This window comes from Pagrus major, chromosome 15 (genome assembly GCF_040436345.1).
Source record: "Pagrus major chromosome 15, Pma_NU_1.0".
NCBI lineage: Eukaryota > Metazoa > Chordata > Actinopteri > Spariformes > Sparidae > Pagrus > Pagrus major.
Genome location: NC_133229.1, coordinates 28,553,568 through 28,571,187, shown reverse-complemented (window position 1 = coordinate 28,571,187; position 17,620 = coordinate 28,553,568). Strand labels below are relative to the sequence as shown.

At 40.9% G+C, this 17,620-nt stretch overlaps 1 protein-coding gene across 1 annotated transcript in view; it reads right to left on the bottom strand.

Moving 5' to 3' along the window:
- Positions 1 to 17,620, bottom strand: part of atrnl1a (attractin-like 1a) — a 267,713-nt gene that overhangs the window by 212,776 nt on the left and 37,317 nt on the right. Inside the window, exons 5-10 of the mRNA XM_073481267.1 lie at positions 17,342 to 17,550; positions 13,840 to 14,014; positions 13,216 to 13,303; positions 9,960 to 10,206; positions 5,538 to 5,721; positions 3,553 to 3,707 (exon numbers count right to left, since the gene is read on the bottom strand). Coding sequence (XP_073337368.1) covers positions 3,553 to 3,707; positions 5,538 to 5,721; positions 9,960 to 10,206; positions 13,216 to 13,303; positions 13,840 to 14,014; positions 17,342 to 17,550 — 1,058 coding nt within the window. The remainder of the gene's footprint in view (positions 1 to 3,552; positions 3,708 to 5,537; positions 5,722 to 9,959; positions 10,207 to 13,215; positions 13,304 to 13,839; positions 14,015 to 17,341; positions 17,551 to 17,620) is intronic.

Sequence of the window (17,620 nt, the reverse complement as noted above, 5' to 3'; positions counted from 1 at the left end):
GGAAAGGAAAGGAAAGGAAAGGAAAGGAAAGGAAAGGAAAGGAAAGGAAAGGAAAGGAAAGGAAAGGAAAGGAAAGGAAACACTATGAGACGATTTCAGATGAAATGGGAAGAAAAGAGACAAAATGGAAAAAGGAGACAAGATGAGAGGAGGAAAGAGGAGAGGAAAGAGGAAAAGAGACAAAAGGGGAAAAGAGGAGACGAGACTAAAAGGGAAAAAGGAGGAGAGGAGAGGAGGAAAGAGGAAAGGAAAGAGGAAAGGAGACTAAAAGGGAAAAAGAGGAGACGAGACTAAAAGGGAAAAAGGAGGAGAGGAGAGGAGGAAAGAGGAGAGGAGAGGAGAGGAGAGGAGAGGAGAGGAGAGGAGAGGAGAGGAGAGGAGAGGAGAGGAGAGGAGAGGAGAGGAGAGGAGAGGAGAGGAGAGGAGAGGAGAGGAGAGGAGAGGAGAGGAATGTATATAATTTCCTAGAAATATATCTTGATTGTTGTTTCTGTCTTCTTGCCAATAAAAACTGGTCTGTTACCAAGACGTTTCCTCTCAACACCTGTTTGGGATGCAGGTGTCAGCCACGTTCTGACATCATTAGAAAACTCAAACACAAACTAATATGTACAAATCATTTTTTCCATTAATCATGAGTGCCAGTCTTTGCCCTCCTCCAGATTCACGCTTCCTCCCTTCATCTGCTTTGCCTTTGTTTCCTTCCTGCAGCTCTGCAGTGAGTTAGAGAGGCGGCTAGTGTACAATAAAGTCCAGCAGATCTGCAGATACGAGCGGTAATGAATAAATGATGATATTTATGAAGACAGGGGTGTGTTTGCACAGAGTTGAGGGACATGTAAATACACACATTTACTGCGAGTGTTGATGAAAAGAAGAATTTAACGTTGCTTCCAACTTCTCTAAGTCGGAGACGCTCTGTAAACAAATGCTTTATTGTTTATTACCTTTTATTTTGCCTTTTATTCACGAGCTTATTATCTGCTTCATCCTGGCATACCTTTATTGTCTTTAGGTAATTCTCTTCCACCGACGTCAGTGCTGCTTTTTCCCTCCCTAAATCCCTCCTTCATTTACTCTTTATTTCTCTCCCGCTCTCTGTATATCCCTCCCTCCTTCCTTCAGTGCACTGCTGCTCTTATTTCATCCGCTTTCTCACGATCACTGCTTTATCTCACCAACATCCTCCCTGATATTTCTCCCCTTTATTATATCATTTGCAGCAGAGAGTGACGAGAACAATGTAAGACAGAGAGGGATTTGGGCCGACAATAGGCTCGATGATAGCGCCACAAAAACAAAATCTGTATTATGTTTGAAATATATTACTTTTGATTAAAAGGTTCAGTGTGTTCTGCAGTTTTTAATCACATCTCAAAGGTTTTTTTTCCACTTAACATCAGTTAGCGCAGCACATGCACTAATGAACCTCACTGTTATGAGCTCTGGAAAAGGGCCAGTTTAGTTTCCATAATTAAAACATGGCATTTTACGTTTCTGCAAACCACAGAAACCTCAAATTTGCATGTGTCATATTGACTTGCAAAACCGGTGACTGCAGTTCAAGTCTGTGTTTTTCAGCATTTGTAAGTGTGAAACTTCTGGATAATCTTGAGAAGACTTTGGGACCATTTCCAGCCGTGTTTGTGAATTTAAAAATGAACCTAAAAGAAACGTTAAGTTGTATCTGTGGTTCTGCAGAAACATACTTTGCTAACATTTATTGAAACTAAATCCAAAGGACACCTACCAGAATGCTATTTTAAAAAAATTGAGAGACCCAATCATAAAGGAGAGTCAGACTCGATCTAAAAATGTGTTCAACTTAACACACTGGCAACAATAATTAGCAATTAGTATCGAAAAGAGTATCACTGCATCTCATATTCTCTACATTTCACACTTCATACTTGCTACGTCGCCTAAAAATACATTAATCTCCTGCGATTATTACGACGCACCACACGATCAGAGCTGATACAGACTCCACCGGGCAGATACAAAAGGAATCAACCCTGAAGGAATTACACTGAATATAATTTGGACTCGCTGCAAATATACTCACACTTGAGAGACTAGAAACAGGGCATAACAATCAACAATGTAAATGCTTTCTTTGTCAATCAACTGATGAATGAATTAACTAATTGATTCAACACAAACCCTGTCTAACCATTCAGTTAATGGTGCAACTTCATCCAACATAACAAGGACATGACAGCAGCCTCTCCTGCTGAGCCACCAACATGCCTCTGCTTCCTCCTGTCCACCGTAAAGCACCTTCCTCCACTCATACACACCCATCTCTCATTTATTTCCCTCCTCGTGTCTTCACTGAGTTAATCTCTCTACTCCCTGTTGTTTTTCTCCTGTGAAGAGTTGATGTAATCCTTCTTTTTCTCTCCCAAAGCTCCCTCCATCTCTTCATTCCTCTGTCCCTGTCGAGTGGGGGAGACGCTCCTGCCATCTGGTCTATGGTGCGACTGGGTCGCCTGTAATGGGATCCTTAATCATCCAATACTCTCCACCTTTACCGCAGTCTCTGTATCTTAACTCACTCCTGTAGTCTCCGTCACAGACTCATTAAATACTGTTGCAAAATCCGTATTCAATCCAAAGAATCAGTACTGTAAACACATTTGTATGTTTCAGTGTTCCTGTGTGAAATACTAAACAGATTGGCTTTGGTGGATGTGTGTGTACAAGGGGCCACTCAGCTGTTGTCACAACCAAATACAGTACAAAGTGTGATAAACGTGGTGATCATATTGGATTATGCAATAACTGAGACTATAGAAACCCAAGACCAAATCATGTATAAGATATTATAAGATTCACCTGTGAGGAAATCAGGTAGTGGGTGGGCGTAAGGAAGTGGTTGGCAACTCTGTGTCCGTCTAAGGAGGCATGTATCGGACTGCAACGCAAGAGGAACTGGTTGTTCCAAAGACAAAGACAAATTTGCTTAAATCCATCCATCTTGTATCAGATATTCAGTTAATCAGTTACTCTAAATCCTCCGTAGGTGTGAATATGGTACTTTGTCCCTGTATTTCAGCCCTTTGATGAACAGGTGAATTATCCAGGATGAACCCCGCCGCTCGCCCAATATCGGCTGGGATCGCCTCCAGCCCCCCCGTGACCCTGAAAAGGATAAGCGGTTACAGACGATGGATGGATGATTTTGTTGTTCTGTTCTGTACATGAGACATCTATCGCATGTCTGTCTGTCTGTCCCGGGAGAGAGATCCCTCCTCTGTGGCTCTTCCTGAGGTTTCTTCAATCTTTTTGTTGTTTTTTTTCACTATGGCAAGTTTGTCCTCACTTGAATCGAGGGTCTCAGGACAGAGGATGTCGCTTACTGCACAGATTGTAAAGCCCACTGAGGGAATGTGATTGTGATTTTGGGCGAGAGAAAAAAAACCTTCCGCATCAACATGGAGTTGCATACGACAGCTGGACTGATGAAAGTAGTGTTCTTGGACTGAAAGTTAGCTGTAGTTTGGTTGGAGACACGGCTCATGTCTGCAGGTCTCTAAGACTTTCTCTTACCTATGTCGTACGCCATGAAGTCAGCAGAGAAGCACTTGGCCCCGTTGCTTAGCGACGTGTCATTGTGAGTGTTGCCTCCGAAAACCAGCACGATGCCGCTCAGCACCACCGCAGAGTGGAGGTACCGGGCCAGACCGCTCTCCCCGAGGATCAACCTGCACACACACACACACACACACACACACACACACACAGAGAGAAGAGTACAGCTCAGCAGGATGAGACATATTAGGAAAGTGTTAATTTGTCAGATACGTGTGTGTGCATGTGTGTGTGTGTGTGTGTGTGTGTGTGTGTGTGTGTGTGTGTGTGTGTGTGTGTGTGTGTCTGTGACATGTGTGCATGGTGCCATGTTATTAATGGCGTCTGTCTGAGTGTGTGACCCGGCCTGTGGTTACCCTCCAACTGCTCTTCTCATGGCAGCAGCGCACACACGCACGCACGCACACACACACACACACGCTAACATACAGAAACAGTCAACACAGACATTGTAGGAGGTCTCAGTCTGCCGTGCGTGACCTCTTTGAGGTCAAAGGTCACATATTGGACACCAACTGTGGTGACCGTCTGTGGCTTCTTACATTACTGCAGCAACTAAAGACTTTGATCCCCTTAAACACACACTGGACCTTTCTAAAACCTGAACGAGCTGGAATTAGATCATTTTGCAAAGCAATTAATTTTTGTTTTATTTTGTGAAAGTGAGCGAGCCGTGACATAATGACTCGTAGGATTTCATGTGGAGGCCTCTATCCTGCCCTGGTAGACTTGTCAGGAGCTTCCTGCTGACAGAGACAAGATGATCTTTGCGTTGGGACTGTAGCTGTATAGAATAGCTGAAATGTTTCGGTCTGAGAATTTAAAAAGGTCCACCGGCTCGAGTGACGCCCGACTCTGACAGCAAATACCATCCGGAAAAGTGAGAGCTATGGAAAGACGGCAGAATGTGTGTGTGTGTGTGTGTGTGTGTGTGTGTACGTGTGAGCATATGTTGGCGTATGCATGTGGCGTGTGTGAGTGCACGTGTGAACGTAAGCGAAGTGAAGTGAAGAGGAGAGAGTGCTGTAGCTGAGTGTCCTCTTTCATCCATCCATCCATCTGCCAGGGTTCACTGGAGGTCAGACCTGTGTTCACATCCATCTATTCTCAGCCTGCTCTCCTCTTTCTGCCCCGACCACACTAATGTTCCTTCTCTGACACGTAGCATCTTTTTTTATTCATGAAAGGCTCACGCTGAAGATATGTGTAACATTTTTGCATTAAAAATGTCCAGAAAAAACTAAACTAGACCGTGTATTAAACTCTATGGGGTTGTGGACTCACATTACCTGCAATGTTTCTAACATATGTTCAATCCATAAAAAAGGTTGGGTTTATTTCACTCAGGCCAACGGTGCATTCAATTTGGACGCCTGTCTCCATGAGTGAGTCAGAGAGTGAGGAATGTAACGCAAATAAGACATTAATAGATAGATACTCATCAGCAACGGTTGGTGTTTATCAATTGAGACAACAGCTCCCATGATCTCATGCTATTACATCTTTTGTTTTGTTTTAGGGACCCGTCATGGAAAAATGACATACTGTTCCTTTAAAAGATGGTTATGTTTAGTTATGTTTAGCAGCAGGTTTCCAACATAATGTGGCAATTATTATCTTTGTAAGGTTGCATTACATCAACTTTACTTACTTGGAAAAATTATAGTTAAAAGTTCATTTAAATTGCATCAGTGCAAGATAAAAAAACTCCTTGTGAACTAGAATGGCACTCAGTAGAGCGTGTACCCCCGCCAAGGTCCAACACTCACAGATACAAGCCACTAAAATAAACCTGTTTTTCATCAAGATCCAGCAGAAACCACAGAGAAGCTGAGCTCACATGTACTCTGGTTGAAATAAGCAGTTCATGGATGCATGAGTTCATGCACCTACATGTTTGCATCATTGCAGATGCATATCCACAGGTGACACTATTCTCTCACCATGTTTTCGTGTGGACGTGGTATCGGTACATGTGGTCCACCAGGCCGTACTTGTTGTTGCTAAGCGCCTTGTATCCCCCGTGGACAAACACGCAGCCGCTGGCCTCGTCGTACACGCTGCTGTGGCCGCAACCTCCCTGGACCACCGCGCCTCCGGCAGACACGACCTGCCACGAGTTAGACCCTGAAACACAGACGGGAGAGAGGAAGAGGTCTGATTAATGCACTACACTCGTGAAGAAAGATCAAAGTTGATCACTTAAAAAGTTTTTGATGCTTTGGCAGGTTCTGCTTTTCACTTTCATGCCAAAAAGCGAAGCACTTTCAATTCTGGAGGTGAGATCGAGCGAGGGGGAAGAGAAAAGTTGGGAGACGGAGGGAGTGAGCCAAACAGTAAGAGAGGCCAGAGGAAATTAGAGTTTATTGAATTTAAAAGTGCATCTTTAATAGAGCGGCATGATGCATAACGATTAACTCAGGTGCATAGAAAATCTTATTAAAAAACAGGCAGGGATTACATCATCCGAGCTGCAACGGATAAAGAAAAAGACACAAACACAACAAACAAAAGCCTCAGAAGGAGGAGGAACTTCAAAAGCCTGAGAAAACGTGTCATCATCTGGAACATTAAACCCCTGAGACCACGAGGAGCACTGAGAGAGGCTGAGAAACTAAGAGGAAGTGAAGGAGAGAGCACTCAGAGAGGGAACATCTCCATGCAACCCCTCTAAATGTGTCTTTTTTAATTCAAATGTAATTTGCTTCAAGACTCTGCATCTGCATACACCCACCGGCTGTAATTCACCTGAAAGAATACCTGTAAATACTCAACAGTGGGGCTTTGTACACGACTGCATTGTGAAGCATTCAGAATGACTCAGCGTCAGGTTCACAGAGGTCCGGGCATTTTAAATGCATTATGTTGCTCTGCAGTAGTTATATCATGTTTGTCTGTTGTCAGTGTAAAATGAGAGTTGAGACAGAGATGGAAAAGGAAATATTTAAAATCCTTTATCATAAATGATTGAAGCCAACATTTCCTTCCTCGTTATGGATAATTATGTCTTATTTGCAGTGCCTGGACTGCCACAAGGTCTTTGAAAAAGTCTTTTTCCCGTTTTCCGAGAGCACCCGACACACATCTCATCTGCACTGTATTACATAGAGCATCCAGTCATCGCTTTTTATTTTTTAAACAAACTTTTATGTTTTATATCCAAATCTGATGAACACGGAAATTCGTAAGAGAAAACAACAATCCTTTCAGGCAGAAACGGGTGAGGGCTATGGTGAAACATTTCTCTTGACATGAAGACAAAAGGAAAAGGGATTTTTGTTTAAAAAAAACGTAAAGGCTATAATAAATGTTCACATGACGGTGCTTACGGAACCAAGAAAAATGCAAGTTTTTTTCTTGGCCGACCTTTGCAGCAAACTTTGCTGGAATCCACTGAATATATTTCAGATATTCTGCTGACCGACAAACAAACTGAGAAAGAAAAGTTCAGGAACACAGAGGTAAGAAAGAAAGACAGAAGAAAGGGACGGACCGAAAAGGAGAGCAGGAAAAGAGAAAAACTGAGACAGAAATACCGTTTTGATCGTAAAAAACATTAGTAAAACAGGGGAAGAAACACTTTTTGAACACAAAAGCAGTGAAGACAGGCGTCCATTTTCTATTGAATTCCCAAAACACGAAGAAAAGTAACCGAACCTCTGAACAGATTTCTACATGTACAACAGAATACACTATAACGGATAGTCATCATTTTTCTTCTCCTGGCTGATTTCAGTTTATCCCACTTATGTTGTCATAAGTAACAAGAATTTATTGCATAAAGAAGAAATGCAGAAAGATGTGTTTGAGGTCATTTAGCATCTCATTACAGAGTTTAACAGGAAGTGCTGACAAGTTTGTTTTTTGTTTGTTTTTTCCAACCGTCGAGCGTCCCACTCAGTATAAATCTTGGCAACATTCCTTTGGATAATCAAATTTAACAGAACCTTCACAAAAGTATTGAAATAAAGTGTTTGTTTGGCCGATACATCATTATATTTCAAATTTTAACATCAAAAATCGCGCCAAGAAAGAGAGATTATGCCAAGAAAACTTCATTGTGATGGGAAATTAAAGAGCAAAAAGAAAGAACGAAAGAGCGAGTCAGTGACAGACAGCAGAACAAAGACCCAGAGAGAAAGAAACAAGAGAAACAGCGATAGAAAGAAGGGCAACTATGAGGAGACGACAAGAAAGTAGAAGGTCAACTCTTAACTCATCTCTGGCAGCTAATTGCTGTGAACCTGCCTCTCTGAGTGGTCATTAAATCCTTTTACCTCATATTTTACACCCTGCTTCCACTTCCCTCTGTTCATTTCCAGGTTGCGCCGACTCTCAGTCGCCTCCCTGTGAAGCCTAATGATGCTCGGTGCAGACTTACGCTGTGACAATGTCAGAGAGGGAGGAGGGAGGGAGGAGATGGAGGTGGGGTGAAGATGAAAGTGATAGACAGATGAGGGGGAGAGAAGGAAAGGAGAGGAGAGGGTGAGGGGGAAGTAGCAGGAGAGGACATGGAGCGAGGAGGAGAGATGATGCAGGAGGTCAGCAACCCGGCAGATTAAAAGGAAGAAGACGGAGGGAGGGAGGTAAAGAAGAAGGGAGAGAAGGAGGGATGAGACAGAGAGAGAGAAAACAGAATAACAGGAAGGAGGGAGAGCGAGGGAATGTGGTGGATTCATTAATCATTGTCTTTCCTGCAGACACTCCGGCCCGGGTGCCACCTCTTTTTAACGACCACTCTGTGTGTTTCAGTGTGTGTTTGTGTAGCTGCACGTATTTCAGTCTGTGTTGTGTGTCTAATGGAAGGTGTGTACGTGTGTGTGTGTGTCAAAGCCCCAACTCAAATTTTCAGCTGCTGGTTTATTGTGTGACGGCACCACCTACTGGCTAAACGGAGAATAACAAAATAAATGCAGACGCACACTAAATGGCCAGAAGTATGTGGACAGCCATCTGTGAGTTAAATATGTCATCCCAAAGCCAAGGGGACAACTTATCATTTCTTTTTGTTCTGTTTTCAGTCTGTGCTTACGGTCTGTTTAGGTTTAGGCACAACAACCACTCGCTCAGCGTCGGGAGATGATTGTTTTTTTGGCTTAAAATACCGGTTTTGCTCAACACAAACACAGCTGGAGATGTCCTGACTTCTCGACAGCTGAAAATTGTCCCGAGTTCTCCTTTAAAAATATCCTGTGGTGTCACACTTCCAAATGTTGAAACACAGCCTCGAACTGCGGGCCACTGACTTGGCGGGCACTTCCCATCTAAATCTCCCACTTTCCATAATCTTCTCCAGCTCATTCTCCTCTTCATCCAATCACAACCTGTCATGTTTGCCGTCTAAGCCAATCATTTGCTCTCTCTCTCTCTCTCTGCTGTCACTTCAGCATCGAAAAGACATCGCGACCCACTTCCTCCCCTTCACCACCTCAACTGCAGACTCCTGGCCATCTCCAGTCAACCCTCCATTCAGAAATAGTTGAAGTTGTCCCACATCAAGCTTCACTCCTCATCACCACTACCAGTGTCCAGGCTCCAGGGGGAAGTCTCCTTCATGCTGGAAACACCCAATAAGTCGGCCTGCTTCCAATGGTAATCTACTTCCTGGCTACTCCTGCTGCTCACACTAAAATGCATCTTTCTTCATTTCTTCCTCTTGCTTGTTTCGTCTCATCATAAACATGTAATGTGGTCATGATACAACATGTCTTCTAGAGATAATAATATGGTATGGGTAACACTTAACAAAGCCTGGCTCACAGATATGAAGCTTTAGTTTTTTAAGAGAATTGTTTGAGGTGTAAGTGTGAGATTTATCTGATATCTAAAATAAGAGCGAGGAAGCTGAGGCTGAAACCCTCGGAGGAGTTACAGCTCATGTTGACGCAGTTGTTCAGTCATTTGAACTTGTTGCTTTATGTCTTCAGGCCACGTGTGTGCGTGTTTTTACCACATAAAGAATGATGTCAGGTTTGTGTATCACATGATTTCATTGTGTTTTCATTGTACTTTACTATGTGTTTAATATATGAAGCTAGTTAGGTTGCTCCCAAATCTGAAGCTGAAAACTTGCATTTGTAAATATATGTGTTGTTAAATGTTACTGAAGAGCGAGGGCCAGTTTCTGCTCAGTTTGTCCTCAAAGTAAATTCAAAAAGTACAAATAAAAATACAAATCATTTCACAGTTACGACCCAACGAGTCTGTGTTACAACCCACAGCCCGGTGTGAGGATTAAACACGGGCTCTGGGAAATGTCAACATCTTGAAGAGTCCCTGCGTTTGACTTTCATCAATAAAAAGCAATTAAAACAATCACGGGAGGAAACACAATCGATGAGCGCAGAGTCAGCAGGTGCACTCACTGATGTTGTACTCCTGAACTTTGTTGATGTAGCTGTAGATCGGCGAGTAGCCGAAGAAGATCAGCATCACCGGCTCGCCGTCGGCCAGCTCCACCACGTGGGTGGTGTGGCCCTCCAGGGCGTAGGGAGGAGGCGGGGCTGGTTTCCGTGGCGACCAGGTGCGTCTAGGGATGTTGAACACCCACAGCTCGTCCGTCACGTTGGCCGACTTCGCCTCCAGCTTCCCACCAAACATGTAGATGTCATCCTGCAGGAGGGAGAAGACGGTGAGAGACGAGTGTGTGTGAGACATTTTATTAAAAGGCTTCAGAAGATCCTGATGGAGAAAATATGATCAGTTTCATCACAGAGGTTTTAACACACGTCAGAGGAATGTGAAGATTATTTGTAAATGTGTTTTGTCTGAGAACTATGGAGGACTGAAACTGCCAAAATCATAAATAAATACATGGCTTTGTGAATAAATTAATAATAATAATAATAATAATAATAATAATAATAATATTAAAAATAAAATATATGTAGGCATTAGTCAGTTTATAAAATGTGACATAAATTTATGCTTTAGTGGCCACCAGTGCTGTAGCAAAGCATGTGTAGTCAGTCTATGACCTTTAATGTCGATCAATCAATGAGCGAAATATTGATCTTTGATTGACCCTTATTTGCAGAAATGGGCAAAAAAATGTAAAAGGTAAAAGACTGTGAAAATACTAAATGGGGGGAGTGCAAAGGGAAAAGCAAAGAAAGAAATACAGAAATATATACAATTCAAAATAAAAAAAATTATAAATGAAACGTAAAGTTAAATTTGGCAGGTACATACATTCATTTTAAACATTATTTCTGATGTATTTAATGAGAGAGTTGAATTTTGGCATTAAACACTGCGGTGAATAAATATTCTCTTGTGTCATCTTGAGGCCAAAATGAAGTCATAAATCCTTTTTTTAAACCCACTACTGTTTTTCAACCACTTGGGGGCAGTACAACAAGCTGTAAACAGCACAGAAGCTGAGAGTTGATACTGAAAAACAATGCGTCAACTAACAATCATTTCAACTGTCAATTAATCTGACGATGATTTTCATGATTAATTGATTATTTGTTTGTTTCATTTAATGTCAGAAAAAACAGACAAAAGCTTGATCAGTGTTTCCCAAAGCTCAGGTTGACGTCCTCAGATGTCTTGTTATGTCCAAAGATCCTCAGTTTACTGTCACAGAGAATCAGTAAAATATTTGGGGATGAATTCAATAGTTGACAACTAATCAATTAATTGATTGATCACTGCAGCTCTACTCAAACACACTTTGTTTAGAAGTTAATTGTAAAGAGGATTCCTGATAGCGTCCCTTGACGTGGTTGTTAATCTTCCTGGGGTCCATTAAAGGAATAGTCTAACATTTGGGGAATTAACCTAATTAACTTTTTTGACAAAAGTTAGTTAAGATAATCAAAACATTCACAGTCAGCAGCCAGTTAGCTTAGCTTAGCAGAAGACTGGAAACAAGGGAGAACAGCCTGATATGTCCAAGCGTAATAAACTCTTAATCTCAAATATTAACACATTTCAATTATTGATCAGCAGCTTTAAGTCTGTAACGATGAACATACTTTAATACGCTCTCACGTCCACATGAGTGCAGCCCTGCAGCTTGACGTGAAGCAGCTACGCAACATGGACGAGGATTCACCTAAAATATCAGCGTGAAGCTGAAGGCTGAGAGGTGACGAGTCGGCAGCTCTGGTTAGACGTCTGTTACTCACCAAGATAAAAATAAATCCTGCATGTCAGAAGCAGAAGTCCTTCCTTTCATCCCTCCTCAGTGTATACGGGGGGTTTAAAGTAAAAACAGTATAAACTGTGCTGCTGATAAATCTTCAGGCTGCTGTCGGACACTGAGCTCCTCACAGCAGAACATTTGTCTTCATTCTCCCTCCGTCCTTCACTACTTAATGACCTCTTCCACACAAAATAAGCAAGTGTCCCAGTATTTGGACAGTGACACATCATTTGATGTCCCGAGCTGTGAAGTGAGTTATCTATACGGGACACGAGAACGGCTCCGATGTTCTCATTTATTCACAGGTAAAGTGAATAATGGGTCGGGCTTTCAGAGAGTGGAACGATTTTATTTCAGTCTTGTGAAATGTTTCAAAGAGGCAATGATTTTTTTTTTTATTGAGACATTCGTTGATTATATTTTTAGGCAATTATTCAATCGACCTAAAATAATAATGGAGGATCATCAGTGAATGATATCAAGCAGACGGTTTCCTCATTTCGCTTGTTTTCTGACCAGTAGTCAAAAACTCAAAGACATTCAGTTTACGATCAGTTTAAACAGAGAAAAAAACAAAACAACAAATTCTTTCATTTGAGATGATGTAACTAGAGAATTATTTTAATTTCATAAGTTTGTCAAAAGTTGCAATCAGCAACAATAAAACTCAACTGATGAGCAGTTTAATTAAGTTTTTACATGAGTGAAGTACGAACTGGTTCATCTTTCACGTCTTAAAGTGCTCTGAGTTTGTGTTCCTGTCAATCAATTGCAGTTCGACTCTTTAAAAACATGGAGGTGTGTAACAGTTCATTAAAAAAACCAAAAAACAACCCAGGCGAGAGACAGAGGCAGGCAGGCTGAAAAACAAAAGCTTTAACAAAAATAAAGATGAAGACAGGCGATAAAAGTCTGGCACGAAAAACAGGATCCCAAATTGATTTGCACAGATGTAATCCACAAGTGCAAAAAACTAAACAAACCAGTAAAAAACCACGGAGACACAAGGAACACAGGCAGCAACACAGGTAAGAGCCGAGGTGTGAAACACAGAGAAACCAGTGAGAGTGAAGGAAGAACACAGACCTAAATATGCAGGGGTTGATTAACTAAAGGAACGCAGGTGAGCAGGATAAAGGGCAACAGACAGGAAGTCGAAAGTAAAACATGACACATGAGTATATAATCTACAAAATAAAACAGGAAATGACAAACCAAAAAATCCAAACCAGGACAAAGTTTGATCCAAACTAGCAGCAAAAAAAGCTCAAACATTCAACTTCAAACTTAAGTTTTGTTTGAAAATGTTGAATAAATCCTTAAATTTGCATCTTGCTTGATTGTGTGTATGTGTATGTAAAGTGTAAATTGCAAAGTTGGATTTATCAAGTTATCACCTGTTACATCAGTACTACATTTACATATTTTATATCTTAGACAACTCTTCTGAGATGCAGCAGCGGTGTTACCTGGTACAGAGCCAGAGAGTGACCGTATCTGTAGAGGGGGCCGCTGCTGACGGGCACCACATCCCACGTACTGCTCTCCAGGTTGTAGCTGTAAACAGACAGAAGTCAAAGACAAACTGAGCCGGAGACGTCGACAGTGACGCTTAAAAAACAGTTAAAATTAATTTGTAGCTTAGTTTGAGGAGAACTCGCAAAGGTGGAATGTTTTATACATACAAAGTTGTTTCGGATCGACATGTTTTGTGTTTATTCAGTCAAATTTGATGAAATATATGAGGATTTCAATACTTGTATTAATTGCTATGGTTCTGTGACTTACATAACCTTTTAGCTTAGGTTGTAGGGATATGAAGCATTTGAAGATACTCCATGAAATGACATCACAATGAGCAAAAACCCCAATGCACTGGCGTACTATTTTTACTGCAGAGTTCAGAGGATTAAGTGTCCTAATAAGCTGCTTGAATGAGCTCGTTACTGATCTTATTAATTACACCTTTCGCTGCCGTGGCATGCCAAAATGTCTGCAGAGAGACAATAAATTACCCGTTAGATCAGTTTTAGAGGACAGAAAAAACACAGCTGCTGAGTCAGACCGCTGCTGCTGCTGCTGCTGCTGCTTACTTGAGGACCATGTGGTAGTTGGAGTAGTTGAACGAGTATCCTCCCACCACCCACATCAGCCCAGAGTGCACCAGAGCCTGATGGGACGCCCGACCCAGAGACTGAGCTGATGGTTTGACGCTCGGCAGCACCCAGAAGGCCTCAGTGGAGGGGACGGACAGAGAGCAGTCTGGACCTGAGACAAAGACAGCGAGGAGAGACACTTTTTAAAATTCAAATAGCATCTTTAATATTCTCAAACATGGTTAAAGACCACAGCCATCAAGAGGCAAACATGTTGTTTAATAGTACTTATTTTAAAGTGGAAGCAAAAGGAAAAGAATTACGTTCACAAGGGGACAGCTCACGTTCCAGACTCCATTCAAAAATCACTCAATTCTGAGAGTTGTTGGGTTTGGAGAAACTTTCTAGACTTTGTAAAACACTGACTACGACTCATTCTTAATTATTCGGACCTTCTTGTTAATTCGGCAAATGTTATACATGAAAGTATCTTTTTATTTGTGTAAAAAACGTTTTTTCAGGGATGTACGTGTTTATTTGCACATACAGCAGGGATGTGAGGTCCTATCACAGGTGGTCACTCAAGACGCATGTTATGGCTTAAAGTTGTCCACGTATGATCGAATCACTCGTTAACAACGGATCTGAAACAATCATTGGTGCTGCTGATACGTGAAAAACCTTTAAATTTGTACATTTTTAGATTGGACCAGACAATCCTTTAGCTTCTGTCGACGTAAAAAAGAAAACAGAAGAACAACGATCAGATTTAAGAGCTGAACAGATGACAGGAGAGCAATGAAATCACTATATCTTTAAAACCGAGAGGCTGAACTCTTCAGGGGGTTTCCGATGAGGCAGCTGGGCCTGATTAATGTTTCAGCAGGTAACAAATGAGACACTTGTTTCTTTCTTTGGCTTGAGGGAGGGGGTGGATCGGAGGGAAGAAAAGGGGGAGATGAGACACATAAATATGAGCTCCAGCACCTTTATTACCCCCACTGATCGGGTATATCAGATGGCTGCTCTGAGGCTGTGCGTCTGTCCCCACCCGACTCATATCTTCACTTTCAGCTTCGTCTATGAATGACTCATCACCGATTCAGAAATAAGCGAACAAATCCCGACGTTCAGGCCTTTACAAAGTCTCAAAGAGTCTTCACGCCTGGTGGTCTTAGTGTGATTATCTTTTGATTTCTCTGTGAAAGTCAGGTTTTTTGCCTGAACTCATCACAAAAATATTAAAAGAGCCTTTGAAAACTTTTCAGACGTTTCTTTCTTTTTCGTTATCTTTGACTGAGAACTTATGTGAAACAATTTCCCCTCATTTTCAAGAACGGGGGACAGATCCATTAAATTAAAGATTAGATAATTAGAGTAATAGAGTCAACAGAGTTTTATTTTTTACTATTTTTATTTTCCTTTTTTTAACTGACGTCCATATTTCTTTTTTTCAGCTCATCTAAGTCCATGAAGATTGAAGATATTGAAGATCAAATTTAGTTCATAAATTAACATTTCAAGAGCAGAAAGCGGCTTCACTCCTATCAGACTTGTGTTTACACCATTAATCCAGCAGGGGGCAGTGTCTCACCAGCTAATCCAATTTCACAGGCCTGAACTGTCTGGTGGGGTCAGATTAAAAAATATGACTGTTGTTGTTATGTATAATAACATTGGTTCTGGATTGTTTTGAATGTAGACTCAGCTGTATACTGATATTAATTTGTGTGTTTTGCTCTGAGTCTCAGATTTATGTTTTGGTAAATTAAGGAAAGACTCAGTTATCATTAATATCGGAGCATCAGTATAACTTACTTCAACAAATGAAGAAATGCATTTTATAGTCCTTTTCAGATTTTACCATTTTTCATTAACAAATATAGAGCTTTGGAGAGCGGTAGTATAAAATAATTTTTAGTCGAGCCCACGTGTCATAAATTTGTCCTGCTGCAGGACAGAATTGTCCACATGTGAAACATAAAACACAATAATAATGAAGCAACATGTATTATGAGCCACGAGACAATATCTCCCAGGATATCACATCTATTGTTTTATGATATAAAATAATATTGAATCAGGCATAATGTTGGTTATAAACAGGACAGCAGCTGCTGCTGTGCTTTTTGTCTGTTTTCATTTCACGTTAATAATAATGAACAAAACACAAACATCAGACAGACCCTCTTCATCACGGGCATCATGGGAAATGTGGTATTTGTTTTGAGAATGAGTAACAGTGCCACTGGCCTGATTTGTAGCAGTGACACAGTAATTATATATAGCGCTACAACGACATATGGACTTTATAAAATGTTGCATCCAACATCCAAGTGAACATTGATTTGGTGCTTTAAAGGCCAGAAGATGTCTGAAACCGTCATAAAACTGGGCTAAAGTCGGCTGAAATGAAGATGTTTTAACCATTTTGGTCAGATTTGTGGTTATTCTAACAGCATTTCTATGATTATATTTCAATGTGACGATGAGTCATCACTGCATGTTGAAATATAATCATTAAAAAAAGCTGATCAATACTAATATACATCCTCAACATCTAAAACAACCAGATTTAGCCAGTTTAAAGCTCCATATCTACACATTTTTGACCTTTAAATAAAAAAATCAATCATAATCAATGCTTACTGGGATCATCAGCACATTACATACACTGTAAAATGATGTGATTTTGTATTGTATGAATTTATTTCTGTGTATTTTACAGATTTCCAGAAAAATAAACTGTGAATTTACATGTCTAATGTAAAATAACATTAAATAATCAGTATTTGTTTTTTCTTCCACATAAAATTACTTTCCAAAAGTTTTTTTTATTAAACATGTTGCATTCAAGTTTAATATTTTAAATACAATTAGTAAACTAGATCAAATTAGTGGCAAATAACAGTAGTTAATGTATTGGTTCTCTAATTATTATTGTAATTATTGATATTCTGTACAATATGAGAAGTTTTCATAACAAAACCTTCGAATAAAAATGTGTTTGTGTTTAGACCATATTTAAAGATCATTTTTCATCTATATGTGTTAATATCCTTGATTAAACATTGAAAGGCAAAGATCTCCTGTAAATTAAAGTTAAAAACTGTATTTTAATTACAGAAACTTGCTGTGTTTTTACGAGATGGTTATTTTCTGTTACTTACAGTATGTTTCGCCGCCCCTTGCTGCCAGATTATAACCGTTTTCCTCCGTTGTTTTTTGTTTTTTTTTACAGTGAACACGCTGAATATGAAGTAGTTCAGATGTACTGTAGCATCTCTCGCCTTTTTCCTGTTCTTAAATTCTCACCATCATCTTCCTCCTCTAAGCCCGGCTTAGCTCTAAGCCACATCTCACCATTCTGGCTGAACTCCAGTGAGACCCAAAGTTTCTCAGTAAACCTCCTCACTTCTTACATATATCTGTTTTAATCTCCCTGATAAAAAAAAAATTCACTTCCTTCTCTCCCGTCCCAGTCGTCCTGCTCTTTTACCTTGCCAGCTGTCGTTGCAGACGCAGAGCTTTTCTCCGGTCAGGTCGCAGTAGCCGTGATCCGGGCTGCCACAGTTATCCCTGCAGTACGGGATGTTGCAGGCGTCTCCTTTCCAGTAGTCCTCACACTCGCAGTACACCCGACCCGAGACGGAGTTGGCCGTGCTGCATCGCCCGTGGCCCGAACAGTTGTTGGGACAAGAGTTAATCCTGAGGGAGACGCAATTAGGGAGAAGGTCAGGGAACTTCTTCAAGGTTATACAGCAGCAGAGACACAGAG